At 40.5% G+C, this 21,978-nt stretch overlaps 1 protein-coding gene across 3 annotated transcripts in view; it reads right to left on the reverse strand.

The window, feature by feature from the left end:
- The window catches only part of tiam1b (TIAM Rac1 associated GEF 1b), a 32,049-nt gene that overhangs the window by 8,037 nt on the left and 2,034 nt on the right, over nucleotides 1-21,978 (reverse strand). The window contains exons 2-16 of one of the 3 annotated variants that reach the window (XM_039622593.1): nucleotides 20,969-21,037; nucleotides 15,113-15,197; nucleotides 14,120-15,017; nucleotides 12,676-13,135; nucleotides 12,138-12,310; nucleotides 11,730-11,954; nucleotides 10,425-10,610; nucleotides 9,091-9,237; nucleotides 8,873-8,947; nucleotides 8,286-8,456; nucleotides 8,007-8,111; nucleotides 7,507-7,588; nucleotides 7,217-7,303; nucleotides 6,326-6,538; nucleotides 4,376-4,476 (exon numbers count right to left, since the gene is read on the reverse strand). In XM_039622593.1, the coding sequence (XP_039478527.1) occupies nucleotides 4,376-4,476; nucleotides 6,326-6,538; nucleotides 7,217-7,303; nucleotides 7,507-7,588; nucleotides 8,007-8,111; nucleotides 8,286-8,456; nucleotides 8,873-8,947; nucleotides 9,091-9,237; nucleotides 10,425-10,610; nucleotides 11,730-11,954; nucleotides 12,138-12,310; nucleotides 12,676-13,135; nucleotides 14,120-15,007 (2,913 nt within the window). In that variant the 5' untranslated portion in view covers nucleotides 15,008-15,017; nucleotides 15,113-15,197; nucleotides 20,969-21,037. Of the gene's footprint in view, nucleotides 1-1,572; nucleotides 1,715-4,375; nucleotides 4,477-6,325; nucleotides 6,539-7,216; nucleotides 7,304-7,506; nucleotides 7,589-8,006; nucleotides 8,112-8,285; nucleotides 8,457-8,872; nucleotides 8,948-9,090; nucleotides 9,238-10,424; nucleotides 10,611-11,729; nucleotides 11,955-12,137; nucleotides 12,311-12,675; nucleotides 13,136-14,119; nucleotides 15,018-15,112; nucleotides 15,198-20,968; nucleotides 21,038-21,978 lie in introns of those variants that run through there. The other 2 variants (XM_039622592.1, XM_031727785.2) reach the window with 2 other exon arrangements.

Genomic DNA, 21,978 nt, shown 5'->3' on the forward strand with positions numbered 1-21,978 from the left:
TGAGTTCATAACTGGAAGCTGAGAGATGTGTGCTTTGTTTTATATGGAGTTTTACAGGCTGGACAGAAACAATTTGTCCTCTCACACCTATAGGCTCCCCTGTGAAATACTGAGATTATACATCAACATAGCTGCAGAGGATGAAAGGTTGTGGTTCTCATATTAGAAAACCTAATTATGATCTTAGCAGCTGTCAGTCTTCACATCTAAACTTTGTTTTTAGTTTTACACAAACAAACAAACAAACATAGGGATTCTGCTGTCTCTAAAAAGCAATGCATGTGCAATTTTTCCAATATTTACCAAAATGCTGATGAAAAACGACCTTAGTCCTGATATTCTTTGCTGTCATTCACAAAAATATGACGGAAAAATGCAAGAGCAAGAACAACAGAGTACAAGAAGAACATTGTTATCCTGCAACTGTTACAGATATTCCCGTGCAGCTTTGCAAATGACCGTGGTTATCAGCTTTGTTATCTAATCAAAGAGACATTGATATGTGAGGCACGACAGCCATTTGTTCCTCTTGACAATGTTCCCAAATTAAGCAGGCAGCTCTCACATAAACAGATGAACTGGGAGGTGCTGTGTCTGTAAATGCAATGTTGCAAATGGATCTTACACTAATGCACAAATGCTTTGTGGTTTGTTAGATCTGAGAGCTTTTGGTCAGAGTGAACATAACACATACTTTGTAAGTAAAACCAAGTGGATGTAGAGAGTGATTTTAAAGTAAAAAAAAAAAAAAAAGTCTTATGAAACTTACAGCTGATGATATGTAAGGTCCAGTACATTACACATAAAACTGAGCATGAAATGCTAGATGGGAATGCACGAACAGATTGCAAGAGTGCAGAAAAAGGGGGGAAATCCAAATCTGTTTCTTTTCTGAACATTTTGCCAAGTTTTACTAAGCCTAGTAAGACAGTCACAGTTAAGTCATGCTCTTCACAATCTAGGCTAATTAACACTATGACAGCTTTGGGTGCTTGGACACTTATGACATGTTAGAAAGGAGAGAAAGTACAGAGGGGGAGAAAAAAGAAAATCACAGGATTCTGTATCTATTTAAAAGAACAATGTGTAAATGTGAAAACCTGTCACAGATATATTTTATTCCCCCCAGCAAATAAAATATAGATTAAAAACTACTTCAAAGTATAAAAGCACGGCGTAAGGAGAAGACTACATGCCTGTCCTCTGAAACTGAAGCCTGATATCGCAGCTTGAGGTGCTAAGAGAGAAACTCGGAAATAGTCAGTAGATTGTCCAAGTTGCGTAAAGTCCAAGTCATCTGCAGTAAGACTTGTAGAGCATGGGCTCCTATATGCAGTGTTTTATTTTGGCATCTCCTGGAGCATTCCAGTGATTATGGGGCAACTCTGCGACAACAGTGACTCACAGCTTCCTGTCATTGGTCTATAGCAGCCAGCGAGAGGTGTGAAACTAACACAGAGAAGGACAGGTGATTTTGTTTTTCTTCTCACTGGAATGAGACAACAGCTATCACAGCAGCACCAAGAATTAAGCAGGTAAAAAAAGGACATGCATGAAAAAAAAGAGGCTCACCAGATGAAGCATGTCATAGATGGAGTCTGTGGAGCGCTTGCTGTGCTTGCTCCACTTCAGGATAGACATAGCCGGGTGCAGACGGACAGCCAGCGTCAGTTAAAGTACCAGAGAGAAAACAAAGACTCCAGGCTTTAGAAAGAGCAAAGTCTACACTGTGTCTCTCCAATACATTTCTGAGCCCTTTTGTCTTCCCTGGTTTAAAAAAAAAAAAAAAAAACAGGAGAAGATGCTGTGGTGCTTGTGATGAAGGATGAGTGGAGCTGCTCAGCCTCCTCCTCTCCGCCCACCAGCACTTAGAGCCTTCCAACTCCCGTTCTTTTGCTCCTTCACAGTCTGCTGTAGCTTTGTCACCAGTACTCTGCCGTTTTCTCTCTCTGCCTCTCTCTCTTCTCTACAGGCTGGGTAAACTTAGGCACACTGTGTGAGTGTGAAGATCTGGTCAACTCTAGCAGCATTGTAAATTAGTCTTGATAATCCTGCAGACCGGGGAGAAAGCAAAGGAGCAGGAGGGAAAGAGTCTCCTCCTCAAGGCTGCAGTGGAGCAGGATTGACTGGGTAAGCCACGCCGCAGTAGAATACAAATGCAGGATTTCAGGAAAAGGGGAGAGGGGAGCTGCTGAGGAGCAGGCTAGAGAGGGGGTGAACTGCCGTGCAGCATTTAACAAGTAACAAAAAAAGCAATGGTCCCTGTGATTAAGTTACAAGCCCTGAAAATGCCATAGCAGTGAGAAAAAAAATACACACTTGCTGTTGTCACCACACATTCAGTCCTCCCCCCGCATAACAACTGAATTGCATGACTTGCTTTCCACTGTGTGTCCTGTTTGACTCAGTCAGTAATTTCCTACTTTCCCAGAATGCCCCACATAAAGACTCCACATTTGTCATTGAGAGATGGGAGTGTATAGCTAAACAGTTTAGAGACTGTTATTCAGATCACAAAATGATGCTGCACTGAGTTCTTCTCTATTCAGCCTGTAGCCAGAGCACACAAATTGGCATCGCTGAGAAATGATGTAGGTGGTCTGTGCCAAAGTCCTTGCTTTGAATATGTAGTACGTAATGAGGTTATGTTGCACATAGCTTTTTTTAATAACAAAACAGAAAAACAGTGATAGTACTTTGCCTCATAAAATAATTACAAAACAATGTCTCTTTCAAAGCACAAAATACAATCTTACAAAGGTTAGACTGGCTATCTATAACTGACAATGACTGAAAGTAGGGAATCGTTGATCATCATCCTTTCAATGATTGCAGAAGCAGCTGTTGCCATACAAAGTCATGGTGTGCACAAGGAGAACGTTCAATACGGAGCCAGAAAACAAATTAGTTAACAAATATTTTTATCACTTTGTTAAGCCAGTCTTGAGCCGATTTCAAGAAAAAGTATAGACATGTTTCAGATACGAGGACATAAATCTCAACTTTTCTTTGCTTTGAGGTTTTTCATAGGGCCATCTTTTTAATGATTGACATACCGCCAATACTACACAAAGAAAAAAGCCAGTTCTGATCTCACAAAAGGAACCTATTGGTTAATTTTCAAACAGAAAGCCCAAAGGAGAATGAAAGCAATCAATGTTTAAAAAAAAATAGCTGAAAAAGCAGTATTTAACAGAGCAGAGCACAATCTTAACCACAGATTTTGTCCTTCAGTTTACTCATAGTCTAGATCTATACCCTTGTTTTCCTCATTCCTATAATATAATTAATAATTACAAAGGCAGTTACAGAGTTGCACTTGATTAACTGCTGCTCATTAAGCAAGACAAGTTCAATGGCGTGATTAAAACAGACAACGCATAAAGAAGCAGTCATGTGACCAGCTCTGAATTTGAAGGGTAAGTAGGATGGCTGAGGATATCACATTGATCCGTAGAGCTCTTGCAGTGAGCTCCCAATTTAACCGGGTACAATGAGAAATGATGTCGTTATCAAGTGTTGTCATAAGAGATGAGAGATAAACTAATCTACAAGAGCACATCAGTCCTTTCATTCAGCATTTCATGAGCAAGTGCCCAGTGATCCTTTGAAGTCTGTTACAGAGAGCAGATTAAGGACTGCTGCTTTAACTATTTTTTCGCCTTTCTTCTTCTTCCATTTTTTTCGAATTAGACATCTTTGTTAGTCATAGCACTTCATGCAACACGTAGGTCTTTGAGACTTATTTGCTTGTCTTGGCAGTAGCGCTCTGTGCTTTCTTTTTTTAATTTGTCTCTGTGTTCATTTATAGTTAAAAATGAATCCACCCCCAGTTATTACCTGGTCCTAATAACCTCGCATAATCAAGCAATAAGAATGCAAGCTTAATCAAACCCATCCATCACTCGGCTGTTTCATTCAAAGCGAATCATTTGTCCTGTCCTATGTCTCCAGTGCATAAGATACACTTCATGCAGCAATGATGAGATATATTTGTATTTAGGTCCCTTTGATTTAATCATGTCAGAAGCTATGAAATTCCATTAGAGTTGTGTGTCATGGAGTGAAAAGAGAAACCTGATACAGATTGCATTGAGAAGCATGGGGTTAACACCCTCATGTTGATTATGGATGCTGCTCTGCTTTCATAAACAAGATAAAATGAGCCAGTAACAGATGGCGAGTCAAACTGTGGCGAAGCGAAATGCTTGTGAGTGCTTTTTCATAATACCAGAGCTAAGAGGTGTGCTGCAAAGAACAAGGACGGAAAAGAAGCATAGGCGCTGCAATATTACATGAAGGCCCGGTTGTCAGATGTTTTCTGTGATGACACTAAGAATAATAATAAAAGTGATGATAAACATTGTGCTCTTACCTTTGTGCACTCATCGAATTCACTGAAGATCTCAGAGTCGTCATCCAGGCTGTCTCCTGAGCTCTCCAGAAACAGTCCAACTCCATCGTCCAGGATTTCCTCTGAGAGAAACAAAACAGTCATGTTTATGCGTCACAAAAGCTTTTCCCCCTCTTTAAATTAGATTAATACATTTACTTGCCTTGTCATTTTATTAAGATTTAAGACCTTCTTAAACTAATCCACTAAGCACACTGCTCAGAATGTCCTATTTTTCCTCATTTAAATCCAGTAAATCTATTGTGTTTGCATTAATGAAACTGATGTCGCTAAGGATGATGGTCTGAAACTCAGTCTTCTTGCATGGAAATAAAATATACGCTTGAAATTTGCCTACTTGCACGCTTCTGATTCATTTACATGCCAGGTGAGTTTGTAAACATCACCACACTGTGAGCATCTGATGGCTTTGATACGCTTTAGATTTGTGGGAATTGAAGTTAAACTGTTCATTAACCTCTGCTAATTGGACCTATAAACATGCAAAGATGGAAGCGCCAGTGGCACTTTAAATTAGTAAGTGAAATACAGTGCTGTGCAGTAAGTGTTGAGCCATCCATTATATCTGTACGTTTGGCTTCCAGGAAGCTGGATTTTCTTGTAATTCTTTAAAGTGGTCTTCTGCAGTCATTTTTCACGCTTTCTGAAAGTTGAGATCTTTCTGTGGGCATTGACTGCTTTTTCATCCAATCCCTGTACCTGACCATTTTCAGGAATCTACACATTTTGTAGAGGGTATAGGAGCCTGGGCAGTTGTTTTGTTTGAGACAACAACCGTAATCTCCAGTTTCAACTTTTTTTTCTCAAAATAGAATTTTGAATTTTTTCTTAACATAGTACTTCAAGTTTAATCTTGACATTTTGACTTAGACACTATTTGTTTTGGGTTTTTTTTGTTATTATAAAAAAAAAAAAAAAAAAAGTGTGATTCCAAAATAGCGGTTATCCAAAAACTTGGCATCTTTCTGCATGGTGTACAGTGTGGCCTAAAAAAAAAAAAAAAAAAAAAAAATAGAGCATGCCTAAAAATCTATGTACAGTAGGTGAAAGTCCTCCAGAAACAGGAAAAAATTCAGCACAAATATGACACAGGACCAGAGAGATGCATCTGGTCCTTCATTTGATCCATCTGCTCAGTAGAAGGGTTGGCATCAGGGAGAAAAAGGCAGACTTGGAGTGAAAATCGGTGGCAGCAGGTCTTATAAAGTGAATGAATGTACATGTATATGGAGGAGGCCAGGAAAAAGATACAAAGTGTCTACAGGCATCTATGAAACAGCAGAGGCTCTGTGGTGGTTTGGGGCTGCATTTCAAGTAGTGATGTTGGAAATTAGGAAAACACCATCAGATACCATCATTATGCAATGATGCATTTGGAAAGTGTCTTAACGGGAAGAGCTTCATTTTTCAGCATGACAATGTTCCCAAACATCCTGTTAATTCAACAAAAGCAAACCTGGACAGAAAAAACACACAATGGAAAACTACCAGTTATGGATTGGCTTCCCCAAAGCTTGGGCCGCCTCAATATTGTGACAGTGTGGGATCATCCTGACAGAGAATGGAACCAAAAGCAGCCAACATCGAAAGAAGAGCTTTAAATGTCCTTCAAGCCTGGAAAGCCTGGAACTATTCCTGAAGAGTACTTAAAGAAATTAAAGTAAGCTTGGCTAAGAGACTTCAAAAGAAAAGAAAGAAAGGAGTTCTGTGCTAAAGAATAAAGGAATTCAAAGCAAATATTGACTTTCAATCCTGTTGGAATTTATTTACTGTAGTATCATTTATGTTTGCATACATTTCAGTAAATCACTGCACTTTTTCCCAGCAAAATGAAGAAAGAAAGGTTGACTAAAAACTCCACACAGCACTGCATAATGTTAAAATATACCATTTGTGTCTTTTTTCTTTTACCTTGACTTTGGGAGAAAATGTCAGTGTAGAGATCTTCCTCTGCATCTGAGCGGCGTGGCGGCAAGTAGCAGAGCTGACGGCGGTCCACCGCAGGCAAGGTGTTGACTGTCAGAGCCAGTGAAGCTTGAGAGAACGCCGCTTTCATGTCAGAGAAATTAAGACTGTGAGAGTCTTTTCCATTTAACTGAAGTATTTCATCCCCTGCGTTCAGACCTGCAAGAAGATGCACAATCAGCTTTCAGCATCAGCTCCAGTTTACTGTCTCCTATTCCTTCATCCACTAAAAAAAATGTTCTCTAATATCAGATTGTAATTATCTCATCTTTAGCACTAACCATACAACTCCTGCCTGAAATGTTAAAATGGTGTTTTAATTTCAGCCCCACAGGCATGACCCATTTCTTGATTTTTTTGTAAAATATTAGCCAGTAACACATTAACACTTGCTGTCCAATATCAGTCATAATTGTTCAGGGATGAATGCTCTTTATCTGCTCTATGACCAACTCCAGCACGATATTTTGACATCATTCAACTCTTCAGCTTCATTACAGGAGAGCCAGTATGAAGCAGCCATTGCTAAGTGTCAGATTCAACATAATTCTTCATAAAGGGCAGTGAGAGGCATGATTATAGTAATCAGCACCCTTGCGAAGTGTTGTGTCCTCTAAAACCTTCTCTACCTGTTGAATAAACATGTGCTAATGCATTTTTCGAAAGAGAAACCAAGCAGGAGATGAAAACTCTCCTGGCCCTGATGTGAGAAAATGGAGAATCACTAAAAACAGCTAAGGCAACCTGCATTGTTTATATTTTCTTTTAAAGTATGGCTTATTAGATACAAAGTGTGTTTAGGAAGAGTTCTTTTAGTAGAAATGAAGGATAATTAACCTTTAGCAAAGGCTAATCCCCCTGCCTTTACATCAGTGATGTAGAGCTGCTGTACTCCATCCTCCTCCACCACCGAAATGGAGAAACCTGAACACAAAAGGGAAACGTGGAGAGAAAAAGAAGCAGAGAGAGAGAAAATGAAGGTATTAGCCAAGCATCAGAGGGACAAATAGGGATGGTTAACAAAAGGTCAAAGAAAATCAATTCTTATGCTGAAGAAAACAGAAATACGAGTCTTTAACACTGACTTCATTGCAGCGTTCTAAATAAAGACAGAAAATTACTCTTACCGTAACCAATCATGCAGGATTCATCTCTGTCAAACTGGATTACTTTAGTTATTTTAGAGCAAAGCTCAATTTCTTTGTACAGCTGCAAGGAACAAAAGGAAGTCATTATACATCCTGAAACAACAGCCTACTTCATTCATGGCGTGGTGGGTGGGTTATTGACAGCATGGAAAGAGGCCATTAATTTTCTGTACTTTCACACAAAGCAGCTCTAGCAGCTCTTTATAGAGGAGTTTCTTTGCTATGTCATGATTACATGATTTAATTACAAAAGAGGTTACAGATATTGTTTATAAAGCTTCTCCATGATTATTTTTGGTGCATGGATCTCCCAGGCAGATAGTTCTATTTATTATAACGTTTGTTGCTGTAGTATTTTTTTCCTATTGTGATTCCTCATACATTGTAAATCATTCCTGACATTTTTTAAAATACATTTCTTTACCTTGACTCAGCCTGTGAGAGAAGGAAGGATCATATTCAAGATATCAGTGACATACCAAGTCGCATATATCCTCCTCTGGTTTGGGAATGTAGAATTGCACTTGATTTTCTATAAGGAATTTGAGTCGTAAGTAGTGTTTAGTGGGATCGAGCTGATGAGCCTATGGGATGAGCACAAAAAGACAGAGGGTATTTATCCAGAATTGCAGCAGTGAGATATCTTTCATTTTTTCCTAACATAGCTGGTATTTCTCTGGCTCAATGTGGCTTTCAGTTTAAACGTCTTATGAATATCACTTTAAACCATAGCTCATTGGAGGTTCTGTGTTTTTTACCTTGCAGATGGACTCGAGAACACACAGCGCAGACTCTCCTGGCTGGATGATTGTTAGCACGGGCTGGTCATTTGGGAGACATACCCAGGAGGGCGTAAGGTGGTCAGGAACCCAGATATCGCTCTCTGTGCTGGGTCGTGGAAGGCTTTTCACAGTTCCCTCCTCACTTTTCTTGAAATGGAGACATCCAAAGTAATTAAACACACTTTACTGCAAGGTCTGACGTCTTCACATGAGATAATACTGCTAAAATAGTCTCCAAACTAATCCATCTTCACCAATACTTTTCATCTTCCTTCTAAATCACAGATTAGTTGGAATACACTTTCCAAGCCATATAGTGCATTTGCTTAAATGGGGAATGAAAGAAAAATTAAAAGCTCTAATTTGCCTGAGTAGCTGTCACAGCTTGTAAACTCTCCACTTTGGCTCTGGTGCTTACTCAGAATACATTAAGGGGTAATATTTCACTGTTGTCAATGTTGGCCACATATTTTGTTGAGGAAGTTCGCACTTCTGTTTGACCAGCTGCTCACTGACAAATAAATGCAAACAGATAACTGAATTATTGAATTATTCATCCTTACTGTGTTTTCCTTAGCAGGATCAACATATATGCCATCTACTGGCTTTTTAATGGGCTCTTCACCATCAGCAAAAACCTGCAGGAGCAAACAAAAAAAATGGCAAGTTACCAGTCAAGTAGGATGGATGCTTGAGAAATGGGCAAGAGTAATCTTTCTGTTGACTGGTCAGCTGTGATTAAGCGTGGAAATTTTGGATGGAGGTGGAACACTTCACAGACCTGGCTGACAGTTGGGTGGGCTTTTGTCTTTTTCTTTGAGGTAGTGTCCAGACCCCAGAGGGAAGAGAACCTGCTCTTGCGCTTACTGCAGGAACGAGACATGGCCTGCGTTCGCCGTCTCACTCCGGTCTCTGTGCGGGCTGCCACCTGAAAACCGTAACACGGCGAAGTCGGGTCAAAAACAGATCAGATGAGATCGACAGCTATCTGTCTGACCTCGCGTCAAATCTCATTCTGCAAGAATGACTTTAAAAGTGCAGCATATAATCAGTGCAGCATATAAATAAATAAAATTCTAAATATTCAAGACAGGAAAGCTGCAGTTCTGACAAAAAAGGGAAAAAAGAAATAAAACTGAGTATATACAAAAAGTGATCAAGGAACATTTCACTGAGTGGTTTATGGAAATTAGCTTGTCTTAAGTGACTGAATAAATGCTCATGGTAATCATACAGATATAGAGTAGTCAAATTTTATGCATGAAAACTAGACTTGGACATTTTTTAGGCTCCTTAACTATTAAGAAATAAGGGAAAGGTTTTTTCTATAAATGTTGAATTAAACATATCAGCACTGTGCCTGCAGCAGGCTCTAAAACTAGCCTAGGCACTCATTCTGTCATTTGTTCTGTCAACACTTTGCAGGGCATTCTGATGAGTGTACAGTGCTGATACAGAGTAAATTCAAGAGGAGTGAAAGCGTAGGAAAGCTCTTAGCAGTTGTCTTTTGTTAGACATCCTTAACTGCTATCTCACAGCTCAAACACCCACCTGCTCTGTAGCACTGCGTTGGTGGTGGTGAGGGAAAAAGCACCTCAGTGATCTGCGAAACATCGCTAAAAAATCAGATGTTTTCTTTTACTACTAGTGCTTTTAGATGTGAAGTACATAACCTCTTTGCAGCCGCAGTGGGAGGCCAAAACTGAACTAAAACCTTCACAAACGGGTGACCTACATGAGACCCGAGCTCATAAATAGCATAGTCATTATTTAAAAAACAGAAAAGCGTGGTTTGACACAATGCATTTTAGTTTTTAGACTTGACTGTCCTGCCAAGAGCATCACTGGATGTGCTCAGTGATGCCAAAGTGTATTTTGAGTGAGATTTCATGGTCCTTTACTAACAATATGAGAACAGGTTTGAGCTCTGCAACAGCGACAGCTACTGTTACCTAAGTGCACTTTAGATAGATGTTTGTCCCCAATATAATAATCAATTCCAAGGTACATTTGTGAGGTCTCTGGGCTTTTTCCACAAAAAAAGAAATTGAAAAGGACACTAAAATATGCCATTGTGTTTGCTTCAGCAGCAAAAATAAAGGAGAGAATATTTACCAATGCATGGAAGGAAGAGACTGAGAATATACCCAGCCGGCCCATTGCCAGCTTGGTGGGGCGAGAGGCAAAAGCCAGAAGGCGTTTGGGGTTAGGCAGCTCTCCTCCTTGCAGGCTGGCCAGGTAGCATCTAAAGCGAAATAAATCCATGTGAAACTGCTCCAGGTTCTGCTCCCACAAGAATATCTGCAGGTTGAGAGGGACACAACAGTACATCCAGTTAATAGTTCATTAATGCCCTTGTCTGTCAACTTCAGACTAAGATGGAGCATCTCCTCACTTCCATAGAAGCTCTGTTACCACTTTTCTCAAAGTGTTGCCAACCTGCTCTCTCTCTGTGCCTAATGGTTTGATGTTTATTGGGGCAGTAGAGCAGGACATTGTGATTATTCACTGGGCTGTCCCCTCCCTGTCACGGTCCTGCACTGGTGTTTGGAAAGGGCGGCCAGCTCCATGGCAGAGGGATCTGTATTACTGCCAAGTAGCCCAGAGACGAGAAAGAAACAATACTGCGCATTCCACTGGCAGATAGAGGCTGGGAGCGTTTCAGCTTTCTAAGGAGCAGTCCTACATCCATTCAGTTCTCACAATTTGAAACCTGCTTCTCTCTCCTCCTCATATCCCATGTATTAAAAACAACCTAAGGATACTAGACTGAAATACATACTTACATTTGATACCTGTAAGTATTGTAACAATAGCTAAAATATCACTAAAAATGATCTTGAGTATTTTTAAATTAAGCTAAAGATTCCTCAGGATTGGTTCTCATTGACGTTTAATAGATGTCTTAAGAGCTCTTAAATAGATGTAATACTTTTTTATATGTTTTCCTGACATGCTTATGAATCCAGACAAAATTGAACTTTTATGGGCTGATTACTAGGAGGGATGGGTAAAAGCTTAAAATGGAGAAACAGGTATGCTGCAACTAAAGCTGACTGATGGGGCACCGTTATGTGTGGCATTTTTCATACTTTCATCCTTATGTGATACATATTCAGCCAAGATAGGGGCCACTATGTTGCATTCTAGGTGTGGTTGTTCTCTCCCACATTTTTTTAGGCTACTCAACCCATTTTTTCATATTTACTTTCTATCAGGATTGACACATTAAGAAATCAAACTGGTAAAACTTTGTTTAACTTCACTGTTTTCTTTTGAAATAATTATTTTTATAGAAGGGTGATTTGTAATCAGAAATAATATAGCAGTAAGTCATCTTTCCATGCTTTGTTCAGAAATGTTTTCCCCCTGCATACCTGCCTGACATGAGCTCAAGGAAGAAAGTGGTATGACACCTACTTGATCCAGGATCGTCTTCCTCTTCTTGGTGTCAGTGACAGCAGACAGCTGCATGTCTCCCATCTTCTTCATCTTCTCGTCCATATCGATCTTCTGCTCGAGCTTCTTGATCTCGGCGCGAAGTAGCCGAACAGTGTCCTCTCTGTGATGCTGGCGGGCGACAGCAGTGGCACATGCTGAGTGGATGGCTGTGATCCAGTTTTCCAGCTCTGTCTGGCTGCAGGTCTACAGGGGGAGGGAGCATGAAAGGTCAAAGGTTAAACAGCACACAAACTTTTTTGTTTTGTTTTGCTCCTGGTGTATTAAAGGTCAGAATTTTAAAGATCATAACAAGAAAATACAGTCGATACACGGCAATGTATGCAAATTAAATTTGTATTTATTCACAGAACAGCTGGCAATTCTTACCTGGAATAGAAAAGCATCTCCCAGGGAATTGCTGAGGCAGAACACAAAGTCCTTTTTGGGATGTTCTGGTACAGCCTGGACAATACTGTTCTCCACCCAGATGGCATGTTTGGGATTGCTGTTGTTGTCAATTCCTGAACGTCCATCAGTCTCATAGAAGAAGAGCGTGCAACCTGGAAAACCAAAACAATGGAACTGTTGATTTATTTATTTATTTTTACAAGAAAGTCAGATTTCCTCAAGCAATTTAATTCTGCTCTCCAGTGGCCAACATTAAGAAGTGCAGCATGGCAGGAGTCAGGGAGAAAGGCTTTATTATACACGGACTTCTAAACTGATTTCAAGTCCAGTCCAGTGACATAATGCCTTAAAGAAAGCTTATTTAAAGTAAACTTTTGCTCTACCTTTTGAATGTCAGCATGTAACTAAATAGCATCAAACATATTATCTTGCATGAGCAGAATGTCACAGACTGACATTACCGGAGTGTAATGCAATAAAATGTAAATTTAATGATACCACTGAGGCCATGACACACCTTTGAGGGAAACCCAGTAACTCTTCCACTTGCGCCTTGTGGCTGACTCCACTTTCTTGTTTTTCTTATGCACAAGGAAGTTCTTGACAGCAAGTTTGCCAGCTTTGCGCACCATCCCTTGGACAACACTGAGTAAGAGGTCGGACTGGTAGGCGGAGCTCATAGTGCTCTGCTCATCACTTAGGGCAGACCCCGCCTCCTCCAAGCTCTCAGTCTGGCAGGAGCTCATCTGTAGTTCCTGACGGAAGTTTTCGTACACGCCCTGAACGCACTCGCTGGCCCCTCCGCCGCCACTGCTGCTCCCGCTGTCACTGCCAGTGAACATGTTCCTGCCATGCACTGAGAACACAGAGAAGGAGGCCGACATGGTCTTGTAGCGGCGAGACTGGTGCTCCGGCTCCACCGTCACCCCATCGATGCCGCTGTCCTCATATTCGCTGCCCTCCCCGCCTGTGACATCCTGGGTTTTGGCACAAAACAGGTGAGACGGCATCACAGCTTCATCACAGTTCATCACTAAGAAGGCAGCTGGTCATTAACTACCGCTGCCCTCACCTGATCGTCTATCTCTAAATAAAGGATAGAAGCATTTTTGAAAGCAAACATGTTGCAAAAAAACAAAAACAAACAAAAAACAGATGCTTAATGAGAGCCCACGGGTTGCCTAACCCTGAGTTTCTGCTTAAAATTAATTGCTCAGAGCAAAGCGTCTGCTGTTGTGTGAGCACAGCCTGCCCGCCCTGTGGCACCACAGGGTCTGCCCTCTCCTACCCACATGGTCAAAGGCTCCTGGGAGATGAAGGGGGTTACACTGAGCTTGGTATCTCCATCTGGTCACATGACCTAATCATGCGGTCCAGAGCTCCATTCACCAGAGTTGACGGTGCCCCGTAGAGACAGGGCCACCAAAACACGTTTTACTGTTACACTCTTCCACAGGCCTCCCCTCATTATCATAACAAAGACCGAGGTATTTCTAACAGGGAGTGACTTTAGGCTGTGCTCGCCCCCTCCCATCATCGCAATCTCCTCTCACAAGAAAAACAACAGTTTCTTCAGGAAACTACGACTCCCTCGTCCCACACAAGCTTTCTTTTAACACTCAGTTTGTTTTAACAGCTTATTGTGAGGTGACTGAAGCGGAACAAACTCACAGATTCATTGGGGAAGTGAATGAAGGGAGCTGTACTACTACTAGATCATTTCAGATTTAGCACAGCTTTTCAAGCTCTGTCCAAAACAGAACAGAATATCCACGACAGCATTAAAAAAGTAAGGTCCTTGACATATATGTATCCAACAGGCATGAGCAGGCTATCAAAAATTCATCAGCACTCGAGATTAATTTGACTGTTTTCTAATAACCACATTTTCAATTACTTTTTTTTAAGCTAAATTTGCAGTGCAAACAAGCAGTACATTATAAAATAGTTATAGATCTTACCTGTATAGTCTGCGCCCTCCTGCCCTGCATGCTGGCACACATTTCAACTTGGTGGCTGGTCAGGCCTTCAGACAAGCAATGTGAACGTCGGCAGGGAAGGGTGTATGCACCGTAGGTGTTTCCATCCTCCTCTGATGGAGATAGCATTTTATCGTCCTCACCCTCCCTGATAGCCCTGTTGGTGTTGTGCCACTTTGCATAGCGGCCATGGAGTTGCCTGGAGGCAGGACTCATCTGGCTATACAGCTCATCCAGTGAGTTTGCCCTGTCAGTGGAGTCTGTTGGGCTGGACTGCAGGTGGCCTTCGCAGCCAGTGAAGTCCCTCTCGTTAGTCAAGTCTATAATCTCCTCTGTGCTGGTCAAGTGATCTTGACTGACATCAGACAGGGAGAACTCCAGGCTGTCATCTCGCCACATGTCTGCAGATTTAGACCTCTTCTTGAAGCCAACAGTCTCCTTGGAGCAGTCTGGGGTTTTCTGAAGGTATTTCACTTCACCTGCGTACATATCTTCATCCTGCACCTCCTCTGCCATGGGACCAGGGAGGGTTATGTGCATTGAGGGATTGGCCAGGTCATTGTAAAAGGATACTGGACGCAGATTCATGGCCACCCGGTCCACCCAAATGGGGCTTCCAAAGTCTGGGAGGATATTTGTCTCATTGAAGGGTTCCAGGCCATTGTCAGCCAGGGACTGTGGGATGCTGGGTGTGCTACTTGAGCGCGTGCTTGTCTCAGAGTTCCTGTGCTCTATTTTTCCTGATGAAGCATGGCGAGAGCGTCTGGACTGCTTGTTGGAGATGCGAAGAGACCGAGACATGTGCTTACGTGACAAATAGCCACGTCCATAGAGGGCATGGTCCCCATTCTGGCTCTCAGCATTTCCCATGATTCAAAGGCTAAACGCACAGGGGGACACAGATTAAATAAACCTCAGGAGGACATGAAAGAGAAACATACAGAAAAAAAGAACTGTATCTGAATGGTGTTTTACCTGCAGGGCCGTAATGATTTTTCTGGCATTTTGTCACTGGATCTTCAGACAGTTTGTTCCTTTGGCTGGTATAATCCACAAACCTCTGAAAAACAGATGTCTAGATGAAAAATCATTGCAAAACCTGTGTGCTCTTAATTATGTGTGGCTTAGTTAAATATTTCTACTCTTTCAACAAATCTGTCTACAGATATGGACATGTAAACACTGAACATGACATGTTGTTTCCATCCTAAGCTTTCCCCTAAAACATAGGACACTGTTCACATAAAAAGAACTGATAATGGTAGATGTTATAAACACAGAGCTGCAACTTGTCTTGTTTTGCAGTTATTTCATTAGTAATTATCCTGAAAAAAAGAGACATTTTTTAGTAAAGTCAGCTAAATAAACACTGTGCTTAGACTGGCAGAGGATGTGAGCCACTCAAGCCCCCTTCAATATGTACAGGGATTTTGTGAAGTGGAGGGTACGTAATGACAGTGTGAGCAGTGTGACAGTCTGAGCGAACATGAGTTATTCAGAACTGGAATGAACCATCCATGCAGAGATATAGTTGTCTGCTCTCAGGCACTACTTCCTGCATTAACAAGGACTGGGAGCAGGAGGGTGCAGAAGCTTTGACTATAATGCACATTTGGACTCTATTCATCCGCCTTTAGGCCGGACGGTGTGATCTAAAAAAGAAAAGAAAAGTCCTGTTCCACTTTGGGACAACCAACAGATGGGACAGAAGATTAGCTAACTTATTTGTGGCTGCCGTTTCTCCCGATGTGTGCTTCTCCACCTTTTAGGATAGACCCTCTGGGGGGGTACTGTGTTTTTGTGTGTGAGGCTGATGCAAATAAGCCCAACCCTCTGCTGCTGCTGCATGCCCTCAGGCTTACTGTGAGGAGGGGCTTTACATAAACGGAAGTTGACCCCGTTTTTATACGTTGTGATCCTTATCCTCCCTCCTTATTCTGTCCACTCATCAACCCTCACTGGTACTGCAGTGTACCATGTTTGAAGTTTACACAACTACATTTATTTTTTATATAACTCTGCAGTGTGTTGGCTGTTTCATTTAATCCCATTTGGTACAAAATAGAACAGAGCGGAAACGCAGGAGGGAAAAACTATGAAAACCCCCCCACCAAAGTTGTTACAGGAAATAATATTCACTGAGGCATACAAGCATAGCTCACAAAATGCAAGCACTACAATATACTGTGGACCACTTCTGGACTTTTTTTTTTTTTTAGCCATTCCTACATAATAACCTTAATTTTTAAAAATGGAGAAGAGGAGAGAAAAATGTCCACCTTGTAATGGGTGCTCTTTATGATTGAAGTTTCTGCTATTTGTAGCACAAATGTGTTATTGTGTATGTAAAAAAAGTCATGCAGATGGATCTCGCTGGAACCCAGGAATCTCATTTGTTGATCCCTGAAGTTCAGGAGTCAGGTGTTGGACCAAAAACATTACTGATTAATTTGGACTACAATAGAATTGCAACAAAGTTCTACATTACTGTGACCACACAACACATTATCTTTACATATCTATATCCGTACGCTTAAACTTATGAGTGAAATTGGAAGTAAAATGTACAAAATGAATATTCAGCCAAATCCATGAAACCAAACTAAAGCAAATGTTGCAATAAATGCAACTCATCTCCTAGCAAATTAAAGAAAAAGAGCTGATAAATTCTCAGCAGAATGCATGGCCACCAATCAGTCTGCCACAAGACCATAAATAGGTTGAAAAGGGAACAGAACAGTCAGCAAGTTTCTATTGGCCCTGTTTAAAAGACACACAAGCCAGATTCCTACTGAACATGATTTACACTAAAGCTCCTGGTATAGCAAAACACATAATTTAAATGGCTGACCCAGAGAAATGTTATACTAAATTTTTAAGAATGCATTGTTCAAAAATGAAAACACAGGATTATTAAATTTAATTGCATTGGAGCTACCAGAACATCTGACTACAACTTTTAAATGGCCTCAATTCCCCAACACAATGTTCTCTGAAGCTGCAATGCTGCTGCCGAACAGAATCCATCATCAGCTCTTTATTAATACATGAGCAAGAAATGCCACGGCTGGAAAAGATATTTTAGGGCGCTAAAATCCCACCGCATACACCCAGTGGGTTCTTCTAGAAATACAGGCTAACACACATCACAAGTTAATTCCACTGGATGATCATAATTTGGTGATTCCATGGAAGATCAACCAAATCTAAAGAGTTCCCACTGGAGGCTTTCAAAAATTAGAGTGGATCCAGGATTATTAAGGGGTGGGTATTTTACTATAATGACATGCAAAAGCAAAACACAAGGTCTGAACTCTGTAGTGGGCAATCCACGTGTGAAAAGTGATTTCCCATGCTGCCTGAACCACAGTTTCACCTGGTGACTTTTTTGGCTTATGTTTGGACAATATGGTTAATATTTCTCATTTTAAAACTGTAAAAAAGAAAAAATCATTTCATAATCTAGAGTACAAAATATCATTTAGGAAAAAAAAAAAAACCTTTATAGAGAAAATGCAGAAACACATCTGCCTTCTCCTTAAATGGTCCAGAGCTCAGTTAAGATGGGCTGTGGTGATCTTCTAGTTTTCAGTTCGTTTTTAGAAATGATATGCAGGCATCCTGTATTCTAATTTTTATATTTTTTTAAATTACAAAAAAAGTCAGAGAGGGTCATTAAGTGTACACTGTCAACTCAGCTGATAATGTCAGCACTTATGGTAATGTAGACTGCAATCTCAAATTTATCCCTCATAACTGCAGGACTGGAACATTAAAATCATGCAATGTGATTTTTGCCAGAATCAACTCTTCTCAGAGCAGTGACTTGTGTTTACACTGAATGACCTGTTGTGTGGAATGCGGTCATCCCTAAAATATGTGACTGGTAGATTTAAGTTCCTTTTGTTATTAAAGACCACTTTGAAGTCCTTCTTATACAAATTCTTGGGCCTGCTGGAACAGGTATGAGGGGAAATTGTCTCAACCCTCCACCCCCCTTTAGGTCCTCAAGGAATGAAATTCAAGCTGCTTGCATCACTTTCAGAAATGATGTAAGTTGTTACCCCATGGCCAAAATATAACTTAAGGTCTTTGAAAGAGACCATGAAACACCTGGTCAGCCATTGCTGTATACATGGACAGAGCTGTTTTCACACATGAACTTCAAAAAAAAAAATGCCAGGAGATTCAGGTTGAGCCATTTGTCTAAAGTCTTCTTTTCTCACATGTAGCACACAGTGAAAAATTATTCACAACAGCGTCATTCTCACTACTGGAAATATTTCATTAGGTTTTGCAGGAGCTGCCCAACAAGTGAGTGCTGGACGCCAGACACAGGACAGTCAGTGACTAACTGTGAACTCATCAGACTATCATCTGGACTATTCTTATATCAACACAGACTGTTTATTAGGAAGTTTGCAGTTCTTATGTGGACCTCCATCAGGCTATGTCTCAAAAAAAAAAAAAAAAAAACAATCAATGGCTGCAGTGCATTTTTGAAAAAAAGGCTTATGTAAAGACATATGACAAAATGTCATGATAAACATCTCTGTTAAAAAGCTGTTTGGAGTCCTGCAACACATTCTTGCCATTTGACCTAGGTACAACTGTGAAAGGAAAAACAAGCCAGGCCCAACCAGTAACAAGCTCCAACACAAAACCCTGTAATCTGAACACTCTGGTCTCCAGAGATAATAACACAGGTAGCTGTATGCAGGAAGAGGAGGGGGTTTAACCACTGAAAGACTGCACTTAAGACAGCTCACATTTCCCAACTGATATAGAGTCATATGCGTCTGTGAAAATGGAAGCACTAAACACAAACCCTTGTTGTCATGACTCATTTTCTGCTCTCGAGTGGGCTCAACTGTATTCAAGATTCTATTAGGCCAGAGGGAAATTTAGTATTACAAAAGCTTGCATCCATTTTCAAAAGGTTCCTGTGCCAGAAAAAAAACAAAACCCATCCATATTAAAAGTAATTTAACAGCTTAGATTAAAACAATATACTATGGTTATATATTCAAAGAGTAATTTCCAACTTTAATCTGTAACCCTGGAAACATGAAATAGCAAACAAACTGAAAAGAGGGGCTTTCAGTGATATGGAAAGCAGCTCAACTTTGTTTGCGAACACTGCTGAATGCATCATGAAAAAAACGAATCAGGTTAGACAGGATCGGCCAAAACACTATTTATGCAGCTTTATTCAAAATTTACCTCTAAAATAAACAAATAGAGCATGTATGGCTTTAACAGCTGCATTGACAAAGCAGCAGGTGAAGCAACATTTCAGCAAAAACAAAAACGGATCACCAGCCAAGCCACGGAGTCATTTTCATTCGCTGCTGATCTGATTAGGTGTTTCAGAGTACGGCGGGGCACGTGAGGCTGCCGTGTGTGACCTGTCTGACCCTCTCACAAGAGGCTCAGGTGGCTGGGTGTTATGGAGCATTTTTAATGTAGGAGAGCAACCCTTCGAAGAATGCCAGAACATACAAAGCCGAATTATGAACGCCAACAGAGCTAGTTTGATGCAAGTGAGCTCCACTCAGTGGGAAGGATTTTGTCGATAAATCATTCTTGATTGCAAAATTTGGATACAGCAATGACCTAGAGCTGTATCGTTTTAAAAGAAATGCTACGCTTTTGCGGGCCTGTTGCTGAGCAGCAGCTGGTATTGTTTAGCCTAGTGGCACCTTTGTCCCTCAATGCCATGTGCAGAGGTCAACTGTTCTGCTGATGTTTAAGCTGCATACAGCATAAACTGCAGGTTTTATTGGGTCAACATGTCTTTTGCGCACTCTGTAGACTTTATATCGTTCTATGGTCACAGATAAAACCAAACTTATGAAAAATTAATGTCTCGTATTTTTCTCCACAGCATCTGTCAAACGTTTGAGAGTTTGAGGTGTAATAAAACGCCCAGAGAATAGAAACTATCATCTATTATCCTACATTTGTCCAAATTCATTGTAGATGCAAGATCTTGTGAGGTCATAATACTTTTACCTCCATTAATAGCAGCAATTTGCTTGTGTACAGGTTCACAGCTAAGGTGCCATTAGATCACTTCCTGCTCATGGCTCTTTGCCTCCTCATTAACAACCTTTGAAGTTACTTTAACAGTACTTTAACAGCTGTTAGTAGAAGGCGTAACTAAGCTGTGGACAACTGTTATGACACACGGGTGGGGTGGACACAGGTTTGTGGAAGTGATTGGTTTTTTTTTATGAAGTGTTCCTGTTAAAACTACTTTATATCCATTTGAAAATATTGATTCAGTTAAAACAAATGTTCCTTCTATCTTTATCCCTTCATTTATTTTTACTTCTCTGAATCTCTAAAGCAACGCTCATTTCGTGTAGTAATCATTTAAGACTGTATCAGAGCATTTAAAAAAACCCTTTTGCATTTCCCCTAATATCTGAAAGGGTTTTTCACAAATCTACAATCTGCTGTTTGATATGTGAAAATTAAAAAATAAAAGTGTTGTACCCAATCAAGAAAAAGCAAATCTTTTGAAGAGTAATTTAAACTTTAGTCTTGATAATGTGGAACTGGATCAGAAGCTGGGGAAACGTTAATGATAGGCAGATCAAACAAAAATCCAAGATCAAGACTCAACAGTTTGTGACACAAGTGTGAATCTGGGATGAAAACGACAAATTCTTTTTTTATGAAAAAGGCTTGAGCCGCTGTTACAAAATATTTAAACCACAATCAGCACATACTTTCATGAGCTGACCTTCTCATATGCTGTAACCGTCACTGTCAGAGAAAAGGTCTCCCCTAAGTACATGGAGCATGAAAAGTACTCTGTCTTACATGCTTCACATTCCAGACTTCCAATGTCCTCCTCCACACTCCGACTCCAAACATACCCAGCCATTTCTCCTGGACACAAGAAACAAATGTTCTCGACAGTTTTACGATGATAGATTTGCAATCAACAGTATCAGTGACGGGACCCAGTGGTTAGCAAAACATTATCTGGTGTGACAAATCTGTAAATGCACCAGGAGGTATTATCAACTGATGACTGGGACGGGATGATGTATGAAAACAGCTGGAAAATTACATTTTAAACTGACGTAAAAAAAAAAAAAACTTTAGTGATTATATGAAATTTTACAAAACTTTTATAAAAGTAACTATATGCACAAGAACGCTAAAAGTCTGCACAGAGATAAAGACGAAGTGGGGAACCAAAACATGGGGACAATGTTTTGCACTCAGGCTTTCTCACTTAGCCAATCCTTTGCTTCCAGGTCAGTGAGTGGGAATACTAAGCACGCCTGCAGTATGGTGCGTTTCCTTTTATATAGCACCAGAAGTACAAACTCCACTCAATATCACATCTGGGTCAGAGTCAAGACCCATTTTCATCATTTTGATTTCAATATTAATGAGCAGGGAATACACATTTCAGGTTGTGTTGCAAACAGATGGAATAGTGTGTCTAATACTGGTACACTAGGTACAGGCGAGTGCATCTGAGCCTTCCCAAACTCACCCTGGATTTAAGAAAAACTTTCCAAAATAACATTTGATGCATGTTCAATCATCCAGTTAAGGAAAACCTAAAAACTTTATTCTGTTTATCTGGACGTAGAGTTTTCAGTGGAAAACTGAAGAAGTCACTTGGATGAGTGACGAAACGTTTCTCCCACTGAAAACGTTGCATACAGATGAAGAGAAATGACTTTTTGGGATTTCCAAAATAACATTCTCAATAGCAAGTGCATGCGGCTCCTTGGGCTGCTGTGTTTCTTTAAGAGTTTACTATACAATTTAAACACAATGAGGAGATTTGATGCCAATCGTATCTGTGAAAA

This window comes from Oreochromis aureus, linkage group 14 (assembly GCF_013358895.1).
Source record: "Oreochromis aureus strain Israel breed Guangdong linkage group 14, ZZ_aureus, whole genome shotgun sequence".
Classification (NCBI taxonomy): Eukaryota; Metazoa; Chordata; class Actinopteri; order Cichliformes; family Cichlidae; genus Oreochromis; species Oreochromis aureus.